General features: G+C 46.1%; 1 protein-coding gene across 3 annotated transcripts in view; it reads right to left on the bottom strand.

The window, feature by feature from the left end:
* The window catches only part of ADNP2 (ADNP homeobox 2), a 36,573-nt gene extending 23,422 nt beyond the window's left edge, over positions 1–13,151 (bottom strand). Inside the window, exons 1-2 of one of the 3 annotated variants that reach the window (XM_079109150.1) lie at positions 12,481–12,608; positions 4,295–4,415 (exon numbers count right to left, since the gene is read on the bottom strand). In XM_079109150.1, coding sequence (XP_078965276.1) covers positions 4,295–4,402 — 108 coding nt within the window. In that variant the 5' untranslated portion in view covers positions 4,403–4,415; positions 12,481–12,608. Of the gene's footprint in view, positions 1–4,294; positions 4,416–12,476 lie in introns of all 3 variants that reach the window. The other 2 variants (XM_079109151.1, XM_079109149.1) reach the window with 2 other exon arrangements.
* Positions 13,152–19,829: the final 6,678 nt, after the last annotated feature.

Raw genomic sequence — 19,829 nt, 5'->3', positions numbered from 1 at the left:
GGGGCAGCCGTTCCTGACTGCACTGGCAGTGCAAGATGTGTCTGCAAGACAAGCCAACAGAGGCCGCAGGCCCACCCTAGATCCAGGCACTAAACACACCCTGGAGTGGAGACAGCAGCAGGCATTTGGGAAGGAGAGGCTGGGGAGCCTAGCCAGGCCCAATGTTCACTGAGCGTGTGCCCTGCGTATTATGCAGCCAGCCTTGGTCTAACTGAGCAAGTACAAATTTTCTTAACTCTCCACAAGACTCTGTATTGTAGCAGGGTTTAGATCCACCTTAAGGTTCATTTCTCAACCAGACTATTGACAGGAACCAGACAACCTCCCATGTGAGGTCCTAACTCTTGCTAAGAGAGGCTGGGGGGTGGTCACTGAACACAGTGGCACACGCCTATAATCCCAGCAGCTCGGGAGGCTGAGGCAAGAGGATCGCAAGTTCAAATCCAGCTTCAGCAAAAGTGAGGCGCTGAGTAACTCACTGAAACTCTGTCTCTAAATAAAATACAAAATAGGGCCAAGGATGTGGCTCAGTAGTCAAGTACCCCTGAGTTCAATCCCAGTACCACAAAAAAAAAAAAAAAATAAGATGCACTGTGGAAATTAGATGTGAAGGCACAGTGACATCCCACCAGAAAGCAGAGCAGGTATCCAAGGACCACAGGCAATGCCCCTTGTTTCCAGCTGCCAACAGCCTTCCCGTGAGATCCCTGTGACGCAAGTCAGTCAGTGAACTCTACTCTGAAAAACATTTAATACGAGGTTCAGTGAAAGGAAAATAAAGCTAATGCAATGTCTTCTTGTATGGTTCACGCCTATCCTTGCAAGGAAAAAGAAATACAATATATTCCATTTTTTTAAACTACAATGTTAACAACAACAGATATTTTGAGGTAATGGTTATAAATGAGCCTTATTTTCAGGTTCCTAATTCTTTCTTTCTTTTTTTTTTGTTGCGGTGCTGGGGATTGAACCCAGGGCCTCGTGCTTGTGAGGCAAATACTCTACCAACTGAGCTAGGTCCCCAGTCTCTCCATTTCCTAATTCTTATCATGAACCTTTATGCTGCTTACATTTTCAAAAATTTCATAAGACACAGACACAACTACAAATTAATAAAAATAAAAATGTTCCCCAAAAGAACCAGTCCCAGGACTGAGACTGCAGCTCAGTGGTAGAGTACTTGTCTACAGCACAAGGCCCTAGTTTTAATCCCCAGCATCACAAAAGTAAGAATTAGTCTTATTTAACTCAATAGTTAATGATCTCACTAACTCAACAGCTTTAAGGCATGAAATCCCTCAGTTTCCCCTGCAGTGCATTGATGTCTCTGTCAGTAACAGTCTTGAACAAACTTGGATGTGCAATTTGCTCCTCAGGTTCACCAGGGAAACCTTCATCAGCATGTTCAAGCGCCACTCAGAGTCAAAACCTAAGGCCTCTAGGGTGAAACCTACAGCTGTTACTGGCATTTAATCAGTGAAGACCAAACAAAGGACAGTGCCCTAGCTCACAGGCAGAGCTCTTGCCTTCCTACCAAGACCATGGTCAGATCCCCAACACCACAAAAAATTGGAGGGGTGGAAAGAAAATAATCACATAACAGAATTCCAGTTTAAAAGCTGAATTCACATTAAATGAAGATTACAGGACATAACAATGAAATTCAATACCCAACTCTAGTGATCTAGTATTTAAGGGGAAAATAACATTGGACATGACAGATCAGACAAAAAAATACCCTATCAGTGCTGCATTCATATAAGCCAATATACACTCTGCAGTAATAGAGGAGACTACCCATATTCTCAGATTTAACACAGTGGGCTGGGGGTGTGGCTCAGAGGTAGAGCACTTGCCTAGCATGCACAAGGCCCTGGTTCAATCCCAGCACTGCAGAAGAAAATGCACACTATTTAGGTAAAAAGAGTAACAAGGTGTATGGCTTACTCTGCAGTGGCTCAGGGGAAAACAGAGCACCAGCAAGAGGACACCTCAAAGAGGGGAAAACATGTTCACAAGTGAATCTGGGCAAAGGTAACAGGACATCTGTTCTCTGTATCATTCTTATTCTTATAACTTTTCTCTAAGTTTTAATTACTGTTTCCAAATAGAACATTCTTGAAGCTGGATTCACTCATCTTGGTCTGGGGGGGGGGGGGCTTCTAAATTCACGTTCTTGAAATGCCTCCAATCCTTCCCACTGGAGAACCCTAACCAGACTCAACAAAAAAAAAACCTCACTGCTTTCTGTGCAGTTCTGGTGACTGAACCCAGGGCCTCCTACATGCCATAGAAGCACTCTACTAGTGCGCTACATCCCCAGCCCACAAAACAAACCTTAAATAACACTCAACTCTCAACTCCTCCACAAAGGCCACCCTAGGCTCCTACTGGACACTATGCTCCCGCCTCCTCTGTACCATGACTATCCCAAGTCTGTCTCAGCTTCTGCTGAACTGTCATTGCCCAACGGGAGCAAGCTTTCTGGTTTCAATTCTCCACGTCCCTTCCCTGGGATTACGAGGGCATGCCTTAATCCCAGTTTATTCCAGAGACTGAGACAGGAGGATCACAAATTAAGGCCAGTCTGGACAACTTGGCAAGACTCCTGTCTCAAAATAAGAAATAGAAAGGGCTGGGGATGGTTCAATCCCCAGGACACACACAAAACAGGTGTTTCTGTTTCATTCCCTAGTGATCAAAAGAACACAGGTAGTGTGTGCAAAAAAAGACACTTCCACCCCACAGGAGCCCTTCTGGAGCACACTCCCCTTGGAGTGTGTGCTCCAGGACCAGTGCTGGGAACCCACTGTGTGCCACCACTTGAAACTTTCATGGCCTACACACACTGTATTCCCAGGTGTTCATGTCTGCATTCTCTACAAACATCACCCAGTCACACTCCTAATCTGCCCTGAAGGTCTCATATCCACTCTCAACCCACTAAGCAAATATTGCATTCTCAATTTTATCTCCAAACAATCACCAGGCTTTCCTTCCATGTGAATAAAGTATGGTTTGCAGGCAGAGCTGCAGAAACCTCCGAAAGGTTTTTTTTTCTTAGGACTGCTGCTGAACTAGAGGTCATGCCTGAACATGTCCTCTTCCAGCACACTCCTATTCTCACGCCTTCCTGTGAGCATGCTCATGCTCCCCTCTTTACCATGTTTCTCACACCTGTAATGTCAGCTGCTGGGAAGGCTGAGGCAGGAGGGCTGCAAGTTCAAGGCTAGCCTCAACAACGTAGCAGGACTCTGTCTCATAATAAAAAGGGTCAGGGATGTACCTCAGTGGTAGAATATCCCTGGATTCCATCCCCAGTACCAAAAAATAGAAAAAAAAATTAAAATTAAAATGTTTTCCTACGTGGGTTTTAATTTTATTCCTTCATTCCAAAAATATCTACAAAAGCTTCCATGTGTCAGACTCCACTCCAATCGTAGGTACAACATAGTGAGGCCCTTGCACCTTCGCACTCAAGTAGAAGATCGAGTGCCAACAAATATGACCAATAGTAGTGCTCTGAAGAAAACAGGGCGACAGAGCAGAGAGCACAGAGAAGGCAGCATGTGCGGACGAATGTTTCCAGAAAAGGGAGCGTCTGAGCAGAGACCTGTCTGGGGCCCCTCAGAAAATCATAGTACTGATCTACTTGAGAGCCCTGACCATTGACGGGAAAAATTGCCTTTTTGTAAATAAAAATCTGGTAGAAAGTCTAAAATTTCAAGATTAAGAAATTGAGCTCTTCCCAGGTCATCATACTGTGACCCAAATTCTTTACAAGTTTTAAAAGTTCAAAGTAGACAGCATTTCTATTTCTCTAGTGATGAATAATACATGTACAAAATTATCAATGACTATAAGAATAGATATCAACCCTAATTTAACATTTTTAAACTATATATGCCCACCATATGGTCACAATGTTATAAGAAAAAAAAATGAGAAGCAATTAAATTTATCAAAAAGTATGACTGTGGCCTTAATTTTGAAACTTAAGACTTCACATACAAAGTTCATGAATCAGGGCAATAAAAGAAGTGAAACTAGCATGGCACATGTGCATGCCCACCTGTTGATCTCTCTAACACTGAGAAAGTGTTATGCCTGCAAACAAATATTTTTTGTCACTAATAACTACAAAAATTCCCTCCTAAAAGTAGCTCAGAACTTGAACAGCTCCAACTGCTCGATTAGAAAGACAGACCAGCCCTCGGGCTCCCACAGCCACTGGGGAAGGCAGGCCCACTCTCCCACATGCTCCAGGTCTTCAGCTGCTCTGACATCCTCTTACCTTCAGCAACTCCCTGCAGCTGTCAAGCCCGACATCCACAAGAATGCCTTTCACCCTTTTCCGCACCTTTCTGATGTTGTCAAGATTTTCCACAGGAATTTGAAACATTTTTGAAATTTTCCTTAAAAGGAAAGAAAACAAAACTGTAAGATGAAAATAAATATATAAAAATACGTTTTTTAACAGTGTTGGTTAAACACTAGGAATAAAATATAATTTCAACAAACAAGAGCTGGGAAAAACTGGAAAGTGACATGCAAAAGAACAAGGCTCCTTCCCCACGCCACCTGCAGTACCAAGTGCATCACACAGCCACATGGACAACCACAACACGCCTGCAAGAAAGCGAGGAACAGCAAGGCAGGAGGAGGGCTAGTTCCAGGCCAGCCTGAGCAACTCAGCAAGACCCTGTCTCAAAATAAAGTGAGGGATGGAACTGTGGCTCAGCGGTAGAGCACTTGCCTGGCATGCGTGAGGCACTGGGTTCAATCCTCAGCACCACATAAAAGTGAATAAAATAAAGGTATTATGTCCCTATTTCATACACATACACACACACACATTTTTTAAATAAAATAAAGTAAAATTTAAAAGTGGGGCCAGGGATGTACGAAGGTCCTGCATTACATCCCCAGGACCACAAAAAGAAAAAAGACAGACAAATCTTCATGGCTTTGAATGTGGCAATATTCTCAGATAGGACAAAAAAAGCACTATAAACAAAAGAGGAAAATAGGTTACGTGGACAAAATTTAAAACTTTAAAGCTAAGTCATCATCAAAACAGCAAAAATCAGGGCTGGGGATATAGTTCAATTGGTAAAGTGTTTGCCTCGTAAGCACAAGGCCCTGGGTTCAATCCCCAGTACCGCACAAAATTAAATCCAGAAAAGAATTTGTGTAACTCAATAATTAAAAGAACAATAATCCAATATTAAAATGGGCACAGGATCCGAACACTTTTCCAAAGCAGATAAAATCGGGATGTAAAAAGATGCTCAGTATCTTTAGTCACTAGGGAATTGAAATCAGAACTACAACAAAATACTTACATCCATCAGGATGTCTACGATTCAAAAAGTTAAAACAAAAAAGAAAAACAACATGTATGGGCAAGGATATGGAGAAAGTGGAATTCTTGTTAAGGGTAAAGTAAAAAGCAGCAGTTTGGAAAACAGCCTGGCAGTGCTTCTGAAGATGAAGAATACAGGCATCACGTGAACTAGCAAGTCCACCCAAGAGACAGAAACAGCACATATGCACCTCAAAACATGGACCAGGATGTTCAGGGCAGGGTGATCACAGCAGCCAAAAGCATAACAACTCAGGGTCCATCAAGAGACACTGAACAAGCGTGACAGCTGCATCCACATTGGGACCATCAGAAGAAACAAGGCACCAGCAACATGCTCCCACATGGACAAATCCCAAAACAATCCTGAGGACAGAGGACGATTCCATGTGTGAAGGGTAAAGAATAGACCCATCTACACACAGAAAGCACAATGGTGGTGGCCTGAGGAGGGAGAACAAGGAGGTGATGGCTGAAGAAAAGGGTTTCTTTTTGGAACCATGATATTCGACAATCAATGTGGCCAACACGTGCACAACTGACTATGCCAACAGTCACTAAGCTGCACATTTTAAATGCATGAACTACATGGCATAAAAATTGTATCTCATTAGTTATCATTTAAATATCCAAACCAGCATAAAATTAAATAAACCCCGTAGAACCTGACCAGAGGAGAGGCACTGATGTGACCCGTCTTCAACAAAAAGATGTGTGTGTGTCTATACACACACTCAACACTCTGTCCAGAAGAGATTCCAGTCACACATCCCAGCAGCAGTGGGCACAACCATCTCAATTCCTAAACACTACAATCATAAAAAAAAAAAAAAAAAAAAATCAGCATTCCTTGGTAAAATGGCCAATTCCAGGGTTGACATATAGTAAAGGCAAGACAGGCCGAGAACATCTCACTCCAGAAAATAAGGCAATTCTCAGAGAATGAGGACACAAAGCACCCAGCGCTGAGGGTCACATGGCCAATGCCACTACACCTGAGCACCCAGCAAATGAGGGCACTAAAAGAGGCGCAACTGCTGCTCCCATCACATAAGCTTCTTAACACAGCACCTGGAAGCACCTCCCCTAAGTGCAGCATCTATACTCACTCTCTTGACCAATAAAGTATGGAAGAAGCAATGCCAGCAAAGCCTCCAACCTAGATGGTAGAACCACCACACAAGCCAGGCACCATGGTGCATGCTTATAATCCTACCTACTTGGGAGGCTAAGGCAGGAGGATCACAACTGGAGTCCAGCTAGGACAACTGAGCAAGCCCATCTCAAGTTTAAAACAAGGACTGAGGATACAGCTCAGTGGTAGAGCTCTCACCTCAGAAGTGACACCCTGGGTATATACCCTGTATATAAAAAAAGTACACGTTTCTTTCAGAGAGACAGAATCCAGACACTATGCTCATAAGGATGCAACAGACCATGGTGAAAGAGGAAGGAGACCTCGGACACCACTGCTGGCCCAATGCCGAGTCACCGCTGCCTCCTAGTCTCTCCACACTGAAGAAAGGTAAGTGGTATGAATTCTGACCCACAACTAGTGCGCCATTTTAATAAACACTTTTACTCTCCTTTTGAGGAGGTTTGAAAACAGCAACAGTTAAGTAGAACAAAAGCCCACAAACTATAAACTCAAGTCCACACTGATATAAATAAGCTGAAAGAGTGATGAAGAGCAGGATACTTTCCTCCCCACATAACACTTATCAGCATTAGCCAGGCACACAAGCCCAGGGAAGAGACACTGCACAAGTCAGCCAGCCACAATACCCAGAATGCCAAGACCACCCAAGATATTCAACCAGCCATGATACCCAGAACACAAATACCACCCAAGGCAGGTAAGTCAACCAAACACAATACCCAGAACACGAAGACCACCCAAGACATTCAACCAGCCACAACAGCCAGAACATAAAGACTACCAAAGGCATTCAAGTCAACCAACCACAATAGCCAGAATATAAAGACTACCCAAGGCATTCAAGTCAACCAACCACAATACCCAGAACATGAAGACCACCCAAGGCAGATAAGTCAACCAACCACAATACCCAGAACGTGAAGACCACCCAAGACATTCAACCAGCCACAATATCCAGAATGCCAAGACCACCCAAGATATTCAACCAGCCATAATACCCAGAACATGAAGACCACCCAAGACATTCAACCAGCCATATAATACCCAGAACACAAAGACCACCCAAGACATTCAACCAGCCATAATACCCAGAACACAAAGACCACCCAAGACATTCAACCAGCCATAATACCCAGAACATGAAGACCACCCAAGGCAGGTAAGTCACCCAACCACAATACCCAGAACCCCAAGACCACCCAAGGCAGATAAGTCAACCAACCACAATACCCAGAACCCCAAGATCACCCCCAAGATCACCCAAAGTAGACAAGTCAACCAGTCGCAATACTAACAATGCCAAGATCAGGCTGGGGATGTAGCTCAGTTGGTAGAGTGCTTGCCTCACAAGCACAAGGCCCTGGGTTCAATCCCCAGCACCGCAAAAAAAAAAAAAAAAATGCCAAGATCACCTACAGTATACAAACCACCAACCACAGTACCCTTAACGTCAAGATCACAGAAGGCAGCAAAGTTCGTTACAGCCAAACCTTAGAAAACTAGTGTGCCCATAAAACTGTGAACAAATAACAAATGGAATACTACTGGGCAATATAAAGTACCAGAGTACTGATACATGCTACAGCATCAATCCAAAATCATCACGCTAGGCAAGAGACTAGATACAAGAGCCCGCATATCATCCAACTCCATTCACATGAAATGTTCAGAAATATTTAGAAATGAAGGGCATACTAGGTTTGGAGGATGGAAGCATGTAAGTAAATAGACAGGGTTGGTGGGGGGATTCTAGAAATGTCCTAATATTAGATTGGAGTGGTGACAGAATTCTATAAATTTACCAAAAATCAACCTACATTTAAGTAAACATATCATGGAAGGAAAAGCTGGAACTATCCCAGACTGAAGGAGACTTAATTAAGATAACTAAACACAACAAGTCAATTCTAAACTAGATCCTTCCCTACAAATGCCACCAGAAAGAAGCAAAATTTTCAAGGTATCTGAGATTAGGTGCCATATGTGTTGATTTTGATGGTCTTGATAGGTATGTAGGACAATGTTCTTCTGTGCAGGAAAGTCAATATCGGGGGTAATGTGGCACCTCTGTTAGCAATGTACTCTCAAATGAGTCAAGGGGAAAAGTTCTCTGTACTGTAACACTTCCATAAATCTGAAACTATTTCAAAAAAAATTTAATTGTGTAAATTCATTCTAAAAGCCAAAAAGAAATGTTAGTCAAGTTCAAGTGGCAAACACTTTTGTTACTCAACTTCATTAGTTGAATAAATGTCATATTAAATAACAAATGTTAACTTTTTTACTATCAAAATAACTTTTAAGGGCTAGAGTTCTATTTCAGTGGTAGAGCACTTGTCTAGCATGTGCGAGGCACTGGGTCCAATTCTCAGCACCGCAAATATATAAATGAATAAAGGTCCATCAACATCTAAAAAGGGGGCTGGGAAGATAGCTCAGTTGGTAGAGTGCTTGCCTTGTAAGCACAAGGCCCTGGGTTCAATCCTCAGCACCCAAAAAAAAAAAAAAAAAAATCTAAAAAAAATTTTTTTTAAATAATAATGTTTAGGATTGATAACAGACAGCAATAAGGACAAGCAGGAGAAAAAAAAAAAAAAAAATCACAATTTCCACACTTTCCAAAATTTCAAAGGGCAACTTCTGGGCAAGCAATCTCCCTCTCACATCCCTCCTGCATTCCCCACCACCACCAGCAGGCTGTGAGCCCCAGGGCTGGGTCACCAGCACCACCTCGTCCACACTCCCTTTCTGCCACAGGTACCCACTAAGCTCTGCCCCCTACTGAACTGGACTTCCTCAGGGCAGGAACTACACAGTACGAGTTCACTAAATGAACAAGACATAAAGTAAAACTGGGTCAGAAGAACTGCACCGAGGTACAAGAGGGAAGGCTGTGGGAAGCCAGGGCCCACTGCAGGCCAAGAGATCACATCAGAAACTGAGGTAAAGGAGGGAACTCTGAATATACCCAGGGTATTTTGCTTAAGCAAAACGGGAAAGGGAGGCAGAGAGGATTATTGTCGGAGGGATGAATTTTGGGCAGTAACAATGAAACAGTTTTTAAAGCCAATTTGGAAAAGTTTCAGACAAGTTTACCTAAATGGAAAGTGTATCTTAGAGCTTTAATGATTGTTAACATTGAAGAACTGGGGGGTATACTCATAGAAATGAAGTAAAAAATAAGATTTTAAAACAAAATGCATGGAATTGTCTGTTTTCCAAAGGCCACACCCTAGAAGACAAGCTGCCAAGAACCTCATGATGTGTTTCAAAAATCTATGCACAAGGTCACCATCAAGCCAACTGGCTGCTGTGACAAAGCAAGATGCAACAATAATTTGGCTACTCTACCAACTCTACCAGATGTGCCTGGCTCCATCACACTTGCTTGACCTCCTCCTTCAAGCTCCTCTATCTTCTAACCTCTGGGGTTCTTTCTCCACATCCACAGAGAGGATCCTCATCCACTCATCTCAAACAAGGAAACCACTGGAGTGGTGGCAAGACAGTCACATTCATTACACTGTCTGGGAGGCAAACTCACCAGGAAGGTGTGCGCACTCCCAGAAACAAGAGCACAATTCTCACAAGTGGGGCTACTGAAATGGTGTCAGACCTGGCAGGTCTCAAAACAGGTTCTATAGTTATTTGTCATGCTTGGGAACTGTCAGTCCACTCTTTCTTCAATCGATTCCTAAATGTAAATGCCCTTGTCATTGATATTGTGGTCCCAAAAAAAAAAAAAAAAAAAAAAAAAAGCACACAGATTCCTTTTTTATTTTAAAGGAGAAGAGAAAGGTTGTTTTGTTTTGTTTTGCTTAGTAGTTCACTGCTTTAGGGAAACAAACGAAATAACAATAAAACAAAACAGGTTAATTATAGAAGGTTCTAACCTTCAAGCAAGTCAAGATGCCTGAACCACCTGGAGAAGAGGAAGCTGACTTTCACCCATAATTTTGTATTGTTCTAACATAAGATTCCATACAAAACGTCCGTCTGGTGGACTGACAGAGCTAGGAAAGCAACGGGTGGTTTCCACACCTCCTGCAGGGCAACTTGTCTTCAACCTCAGTTTGCAGTAGACATGGAACCACAACAAAATTACAGGGCTGCACACAAAAATTTTTCCTGAAGGCATATTCAAAGGGTTCCTTGGCTGTTTTTGGTATTCTGGTCATTTGAAAATAGTTGATTATGGAAAACATAGACTCTAAAAATTTCAAAACACTTTTTAAGACAGAGCTTACTTTTCAATTTTAAAGGCCTTTGTTTTGAGAGGGAGCACAACAATCCCAGCCACAGGTTGAGGCCATCTGGCAGGTGAGGTCAGCTCCACCACTTATCAGCTGTGTGATCTTAGCAAATTACTTACTACCTCTGGGCCTCAGTTGCCTGTTGTAAAACTGGGAATGTGGTCTAATTCCTGGGCAGCTACTAGGATGGAGTCAACACCAGCAGTAAGCACTTGGCTATCTCCAAAAAAACTAATCAAAATGTTCTAACTATTAGGGTACAGGGCTTTCTTTTAAACCAACTTTAAAAACACAAATGTGTGCGCCACACAGAAAAGCAAGATCCAGAAGGTCTGGATTCAAACCACAGAAAGATTCTACCATTGATGTTTGCACATTGCAAGCTTGGCTTTAAACTTTAAAAGGTATCCCAAAAACCCCAAGCTCTCTTCAACTAAAAATCTTGCCTATCATCATCCCCCATAACCAAAGACCCAGCCCTCACGGTCCTCCCATTTCAACTAGAAGTCTGCACTAAGCTTTCCTCCCTGCTCCCACCCAGCCTTTCTAAACAGACCTGTCACTTGGTTGAAGGACCACTGACTCAATAATGTCTCCAGAGAGTCCCACTTCGACCTGAAATGCTAAAACACTGGTAATGTGGCCATTACCAGGTAATATAATTAGGTAAGTCGCACACACGACTTGCCTTCCAGTCAAAGCCAAACAAGTTTTTCACAACTCTTACTTCTTACAAAGGTCCTCTCTCAACCGCACACCTTGCCAGCCTCAAGACCCCATTTGTAAATCGTGTGCATCTCCAACAACCTTCAGCACCATTCCATCAGTTCCACCTGCAGTTACAGGTACCCGCTTCCCCTACTCCTCGAGTCTCCGCCACAACTCCTGAGGCAGTTATCACCATTTTTATTCATGTTCAGTAAGTTTTAATGACAGGAGGGTCTTCCACTCAAATCAGAGGTATTTAAGATGTGTAATTATGTATTGCTCGGCAACATGCCACACTTGAACTGGCAGTTCCAATTTTTGACGTTCCTAGGCCAAATGCTTGTAGAAATTTGGTAAAGGGACTCTATTTCAAGGCCATCAATGGCATCCGCAAAGTTTAATTTTAAAGAGTCGGCCTGTGCTCATCGACCTTCCACACCAATCAACAGTGAAAGAACAGGGGATGCCCTGGAAAACCGGGCGCTCCAGGTGCGGCCGCGCTGCCCTACCTCCCCGCAAGCCTCCCGCACGCCGCTCTTCCGCGGATCCCGCGGGAGAGCCAGGCTGGCTGCCCGGCCAGGGAGGCGCTGCTGGGTGGTTCCCGCGTCGCTGCGGAGGGCACCCTGCCCGCGCCGCCCGAGTCCTTTCCACTCCCCTCTGGGCTCGGCCCTCCCGTCCCCTCGGACCCGCCCTCCCGCCCTCCGTCCCTGTCGCCCTCCCGTCCCCTCTGCCTCGTCCCTGTCCCCGCCCCTCCCCCTCCCCCGGGGCGGCACGGCACCCACGTGACCGGCGGGCGGGGCGGGAGGGCGCGTCGGGGGCCGCGAGTCGCGCACTGCGAACGTCCCGAAGTCCTGAGGCGCCGCGGCAGGGAGGACGCGGGGCGGACGACGGTGGGGACGGCCGGGCTGACCGTCGGGTGGACGCTGGGGCGGACCACCGGGTGGGCCGCCGGGTACGGACCGAGGGCGTCGCCGCGCGGGCCGGGCCATACCTACCGCCGGGCGCGAGGAGCGCCGCGTCCCGCCGCCGCTCGCAGCGCCGCCGCGTCCTCCGCCCCGCGCGGCGGGACCCCCGCCCGCGCCCGCCCCGCGCCCCGTCCCTCCTCCCGCGCGCCAGAAAGGGAAGATGGCGCTCAGCTGGCTCAGGAAGTGACGTCGCCTCATTTGCATGTCGGCGTAGCCAGCCAATGGGCGCAGACTTGCTTGGGGGCCCTTGGACACTTCCCACGGGGCCCTTTGGGCCCCTGGGTCCTGCAGCACTCGAGGCTCTGGAGAGGGGTGGGGCCTGCCGGAGGCCACCCCCAACATTGGGCCCTCCAGACCCAGTGGACGGTCCTGCCAGCCTCCCACCTCTCTGGGCAAGCTCTCGTGAGAGTTTTGGTTGGTAATGACGTCATCAAGGGGTGGAGAGAGTGCGTCATCGGCCACGTGACTAGCCACGTGGTCTGGCCAAAGCTTTGACTTCATTTGCATGGAATGGGGGCGGAGCTAATGGCAGCCCCACCAGGGAATGGCCCCGCCCACACCTCGGCCAATAAGAAACAAACTGTTAGAATACTGCCTTGCCATTGGAGAATAGGGCTTCGGCTCTCAGAACTTGGACAAGTGTGCCCTTGATTGACACATCTTGGTGAATGTCGGATTAGGGCCTCCTGTGTCCCACTTTTTCTTGAGAATTATGATTTTTTAAGATACATTTACTATATGTTGTGTAAGAAGAGAGTTAATTGTATGCATTTGCATAAACTCTTAAAAAGTTCACTTTTGCCCAGATTTTTTTAAGTTGTGTAATAATAGTAGAATATTTATCAAATTGCGCAAAGACTTGGAGTAGAAGCTCTCCCAAGTGGCTCTTGGTTTCCATCGTTTGGTCACCAAGACCCTCGCGTGGACTGCCCGCCTCTGGGGTGCAGAGCCGCCAGAGGGCAATGCGGGTGGGAGGCAGACCTCAGGAAGCTTAAGCATTGAGAAGGGCGAACCCAAACATCTACTTTTAAAATGTTTGACAGTACACCTTTTACCAGGGCCCCTGTCCTATCCCAGTGCCTCAAAGACTATTCCAGAGCTGTCCAGGTCTGGCAACTCCCGGACAGGACCTGCCCTGCCAGATCTCCTTTTCCACAGAAGGCCATGTCTCCTTTCAGAAAACCACATCAAAATGTGGGCTTCCTTGGCCTCCCAACCCTACATACATACCTGTCTACTGATAACCATCAGGCTTTGTCTAGGTTCAGAGAACTATCAGACTATGCCCAGCCCAAGGCCGTCCATCACCTGCTCATTCCTGGATCTCCCCTGCCCTGTCCAGAGCCTCTTTGTGCATCATCCACACTCCCCAAATTGCAGCTTTTCTCTCTCTACTGGTGCCTTCTGCTCAATTTAGCCCATGACTAGACACATACTGGGCACTCAGTAAATGCCCATATCAACTTTTAAATGCTGGTCTGATGCCACTTGACCACAATTTGCACTAAATTCCTTTGGGAAGATAAGTCATAATTGGAGGAGATTTTGCCCTATATATTTATGAATCATGCCTTATTTTTTATTGTAAATTACAGTGGTAAATAGGTGTGCTGTTCCTGTAGACTTTCCTTGAGAAAGTGGGAGTGAGAGGAAAGTATAGTTAAATAATGCCTCTGGTCCCAGGTACTCTTAAACGCCTCACCTCATTTCTTCCCTTCCCTGCTCAGTAGAGGGCAAGGCAAACAAGATTCAGGCACAGGTGGGCAATGGACTGGCCACCAACCTTGGCAGATAGTCCTCTGTCTAGGACGGCCCATCTCCTGACCCCTTCACTCCTCATCTTCATCTCTTGCCCCACCACTCTGCAAAAACCTCCAAAAAGAGAACACTTTCATCCTCAGCCCTGTCGTTCCTCTGTGACCACCTGTGCACTCCCCCTTTTCTAAGCCCTTCTTCCTCAACTTGCTCTTTAATCTCCTCCAGTCTCTCCTTGTTCTCGTACTTCCTCACCCATCCTTGAATGTTGGTGTCCTCAAGATTTGGCCTGCTTTCCTTCTTCATTCAACACATGTTCTCTACCCACTTGCTGCTGTCAGGCATGGTACCAGGTGTTGGAAATCCCATGCTTTTCATTTTTATTCTGCATATTCTTCCTTACTAATCTCAATTACAAACCTCATCACTTGAACCAAACCAATATCTCCATCTCTTTCCTATGTTTCAGTTTTATTTTTCTGGCTGCCAATTAGGCAGCTCCACCTGAGTGTCCCACAGGCACCTTAGATTCAAAATGCTCCCAGTTGTCCCCTCAGCATAGTAAGCCATGTGTTTTCACAGCTTCAGTTCTGCAGGTCACAGCCTAAGGTTCCTCAAGTCTGTTTTCTCATTGGCACTGTGTGCAGGCTGGTCATCGCCTGCCTGACCTCCAGCTTGACCCAGGCACATTCCCTAGCCAGTCGCTTAGTAATCTGTTGGAAAGCAGGTCTTTTCTGAAGGCAAGGTCCTTCTTTCCTTCATTCCAGATCCCCTCAGGATCAAGCCCCATTGGTCAACATGGCAGGAGATTTTCCAGAACTGGCCAGTCCTCAGCTCTCTCCTGCTCCCCCAAACACTACACACATTGCCCACTTCCTATGTTGGGTGCTTCTGACTCTGAATTATGAGAGTCCTTACTGAAGAACCTCCTGTGAGGTATTTGTTGTTCCCATGAAATCTGAGAATAGATTTCCCAAGAGATACACCCCCCTTCCCCCATGCCCATCTCTCCCAACAGACACAGGTCTCCAGGTTTGGCCACTCAGGAAGACTCCTATTGGTGCAGGGCCTGGTAATACGAGTCCTTGGCAAAATGTTGCCAGTCTGTATAAAATAGGCCAGAGTCTAATATCAGAGGTGAAATCCCTAAATGCATAGATCATTCCATTACAAGTAGCCTCAGTTCATTCAGGCCTCTGTAACAAAACAGTATACACTGGGTGGCTTATAAAAAGATAGAAATTTATTTCCGCAGCTCTGGAGGCTGGAAGTCCAAGACTAAGGCACTGACACATTTGGTGTGTGGTGACAGCCCACTTCCTATGAAAAGCCACCCTCTCACTATATCCTTCCCCCACGATACAGGGGCTGATGGATCTGCCTCAGGCCTGTGGGACAAAAGCATGGATTATATGCATGGAGGTCACACCCTCCCAACCCAATTACCTCCAAAAGGCCTTACTCTCATACCATCATGTGGGGAGGGAGAAGCATTTCGACTTGAATTTTGGGGAGAAACATTCAGTCCCTTACACCATTTCATAAGTGTGTCCTTGTGGGAGAGAACCTTGTATCCACAAAAGCTAGTAGGAGTACTTTTGGCCAAAGGATCACAAGGGTTTCTGCCAATTTTCCTACTTTTAGTTTAAAGATGTCATTGTTCTTTCAAGTTTCCCAGAATCCATGGGGGTAAAGACAGTGTGGTTTCTGAGGAAGAGATAACAGTTCTGATATAATGGGCCCAAAGTGTGTTCCTTCCTCACTGGATATGAAAAGTGGGATGTCCAGGTAGGAAACATGAAGTAGCTGTAAGGGCTGAAGCTCTGGACAAGGAAGTGCATCAATGCATCCCAGAGACAGACAGATACACATGCACACACAAACACACTAAAATTTACTCAGACCCCATGCAGGGAAAGAGCGGGATTAAATTCTCCAAAGGTATACAAGGGCTCTTGGGGTTTGGCCCCAACAGGTTCAACTTTTATGACTCATCCCTGATTGCTCTGTGGGCCTGAAAATCACCTCAGAGTTTTTTTTAAGTTTTTTTTAAGTTTTTTTTAAGTTTTCTGGCTAATGTAACTTCAGATACAATCAGTTTCTCTGTAGCATGATGAGTAGTTCCACTGAGAGTTAGCTGATGTCCATTTAGAGTCCACCAACAACCTTCTAAAAATGCCAGAGTTTGACTAAGTGAGAGGAACAACACGAGCTTCATGAGCGATGTGAACAAATGGCCTCTGTGCTTGATAAGTCCCACCAGAGGGTTAGTGTGGGGCGCACAGTGAGCAGTGCCACATGCCAGGCAAGCACTCACTTACTGAGCTACACTCCCAGAACAACAGGTTGGTCTTTGGGGTTTTAGCTAAGATAAAACCCCAAAACTGAGCAGCACAGGATCTTCTAGAGTGCTAACTTCAACACCCCCGGTGCCTCGGATTTTATAACATTACCTTTCCAAAAAGCAGGAGTGCACCAAAATTTTCAAGTGTCCACAATGGATGCAGGTCCTGATAGAAGTGAGAATTCTCTTTTGCTTAACAGTAACCAGAGTCATGTAAGGTGTAAGGTGAACAAAACTGTTCTTCCTTCCTGCTGAATCAAGAACCTGTGAACTTCCTGTCCTCTTGTTCAACAAATTGTATTCTTCCTGTCTTTAAATTCTGCAATATACATAGAAAACATTAGATATGTGGAGGAACAAGGTGTTCTTCCATCCACTGACTGAAAAATCTGTATACCTCTCACCCACTCCCTCAACAATCTCCTCAAAAGACATTCAATATAGGGGAACCGAATTTTCCTCCTGTCGTCCCCTTCTATAGTCCACACAGCACCCTGCTCAGGAGGTCTTCCTGGCCCTCCTACACCCTGGCAGCACCCAGCACCCATCCTGGGAGGTCTTCCTGGCCCTCCTGCACTCTAGAAAACAGTACCTGATATTGTTTCTATACAAGTCTATGGTTGAGCCTTGGGGTCCCACACAGTGTGCCATGAAATGTTGACCTACATCAAGTGGTGTTGTTGGGCCTGGCCCTGGGCACTCACCAGTTGCTCCTCATCCTCACTCTGTTCTTGCAGTCCTGCAATGGTTTGTGGAGATCCCTATGTTGTGGGTAGAATCTGGGATGGTTGCATCCACTGCATGTTTACTCCCTGGAACTGACTCATTTGCTTCTTCACACCCACTTCTCCTTCACCACCAAGCTACCTAGCGTCTCTATCTCCTGTGTTTCAAGGATCTCCCTGGGTTCTTTATCATGGCCACCTGTGTGCAGATACATCTTCTTTGGTGTTTTCCTGTTGATGGAGCCATGTCCAACTCTTACTTTGAACCATTTTACTGTTCCCAAAGGTTTCCTTCTGATGATCTGATCTTCTGCCAATTGCTGCCAATATACCACCCTCCCAACACTTGTTATTTCCCCACAACTTCAGACCAGGAAAGGAGTGAAAAGAGATGCCTCCAGCAAATCCCAATCAGTTTTAAGTCCTGAGCTGCCATCTGTGCTGGAGCCGGGTGGAGCCATGCCAATCAGACAGCTGTGGGCTCTGGGCCTCCCATGCTCCTCAGGGATGGCAATGGCTGAGTAATGGGTAGGGCTGGGGGTGTGATTCAGTAGTGGAGCACTGGCCTAGCATGTGTGAGGCACTGGTTTGATTCTCAGCACTGCATGTAAATGAATGAATAAAATAAAGGTCTATCAACATCTAAAAAAAGTATTAAAAAATAGTGATGGGTAGGGTGTGACAGTGACTGGCAGGGTGCGTGTGATGGGTGATGATGACAGCTGATCTGGTGGTGACATGTGGGGTGCAGTGGTGATATGTATCTGTGCGATAGTGACACTGGGCTGTAGTGGTGATGTCGGGATATGTTGGGGATGGTGATAGGCATGGGTGATGGGGCCTGGCAGAGTGTGATGGAGATAATGGTGACTGGGCTGGTGGCATGACTGCTTGGGGTTCTTTGGGGTCTTCTCTCCACTCACAGTCCACTTTGAACTCCACATATAATTTTTAACTCCTCAAAGCTTAGCTACTGCCAGCCCGCTATGGACCAGAAGTCTACAAACTTGAACAGTAAACCAACATGTACTCGTGTTTATGTGTTATGTTCAGCGAGAGCTGTGAGATCCCTTTTTGCAGACACAACTTGCTGGGGTCCAGCTGCTGTCTGCCCTGATACTGACACACTCTGGTGACTCCTGGGCACTCTGATTGGCAACAGAGGGCTCCCCCAAAAAGTCACAGTAGTGCAGTGTACCACAGTTAACTTCATGCAGTCCTGTCAATACCACAACTTTACATCTGTTCACTGTCCTACAGGCTGCATGTGGCACTGTATCCAGGTGGCTTTGCCATCTTAAATACATTGTCTCCCAATCCATAAACGTGGTTCTCTTTCCATTTACTTAAGCGGTGTTCTGTAGCTTATCAGCTTGAGCAGATTAGTGTGAATTCTCTGTGATTTTCTATACGTAGAACCAGCTTCATGAAAACGAATAGTTTGCTTCTTCATTTCCATTTCAGGGATCCAAGATGGCGGTCTAGAGGGAGGCTGCGTTCCTTGTCGCTCCGCAACGCCGGATTCAAGCAGAGGATATCTGTTTCTCGGTGAGGCAGTTTTTGCTGCTTATCGATCCCCTGCTCTTTACCCCATTTGTCTGCTGTGATGACCTGCAGTCTGCCAGCATATCGACGCCTTTTTTGAGAGCAGATTGCTCACTGTCAGGCGTCTATCATCCGCCATTTGCCTGCCTCTCGCCTGTCCATTGCCTGCCTTACCCCTATCCATCACCCAACGCTCGAGGTTCACCTCCCCGATCGTCCAACAGCTGCCAGCAGACTGACCACAGACCGCCAGTGGAGAACCAGCTGCCTGCTGCTGCCTGGAAGTTCACTGTCACAGTACCTACAGGTTTGATTACACGTGGCTGCCGCCATTTTGAGACAACAGCCAGGCCCTGTAGGACCCCTGGCCAGACTGACCGAGTCCCGTCTCCAGGATCCCTCAGCCCGACCAATCACTCCCTGCCTCTGGGGCCTTCACATCAACTGACTGCTCCCTGCCACCAGGACCCCCAGACCAACTGACTGCGCCCTATCACCAGGACCCCAGACCGACTGATTGCACCCGGCCTCCAGGATCCCACAACCACACCAAACACTTCGGACCTCCAGGACCCCTGCCGGACCAACTGCATCCTGTCTCCAGGACCTCCAGCTGACCACGTCCACCCCTGAGCTGCAGCTCCCCATTTGCCAACACATTTGGAAGCCAGAGCAGCCATCTTGGATAATCCTGGAAGCAGTACCTCCGATCTTCGGGTGGGGCAAATCCCATCCTGAGACGCCTGCTGGAGGCTTGAAGCTCATTGTCAGGTACCTCTCCTGCATCGGGCTACTGAACAATGGGAGGTTTCATTAGTATATGACTATTATACAGTAGATTTTCTTTTTTCTCCTTTTTAAAAAAAAAATTAAGTTTTTATTCCTTTACGTTTTTTGCTTTCTTTTCCTTCTGTTTACCTGTTCCCTCAGAGTCGCTTTCTCCCTTATTTACAGGATGTTATTGTCCCCATAGGGGCTATTTGGTCTAGGATTGCATAGTGTCTGGTTTG

Source organism: Sciurus vulgaris, assembly GCF_902686455.1.
Source record: "Sciurus vulgaris genome assembly, chromosome: 13".
Classification (NCBI taxonomy): domain Eukaryota; kingdom Metazoa; phylum Chordata; class Mammalia; order Rodentia; family Sciuridae; genus Sciurus; species Sciurus vulgaris.
This window is presented reverse-complemented; position numbering and strand designations above follow the sequence as displayed.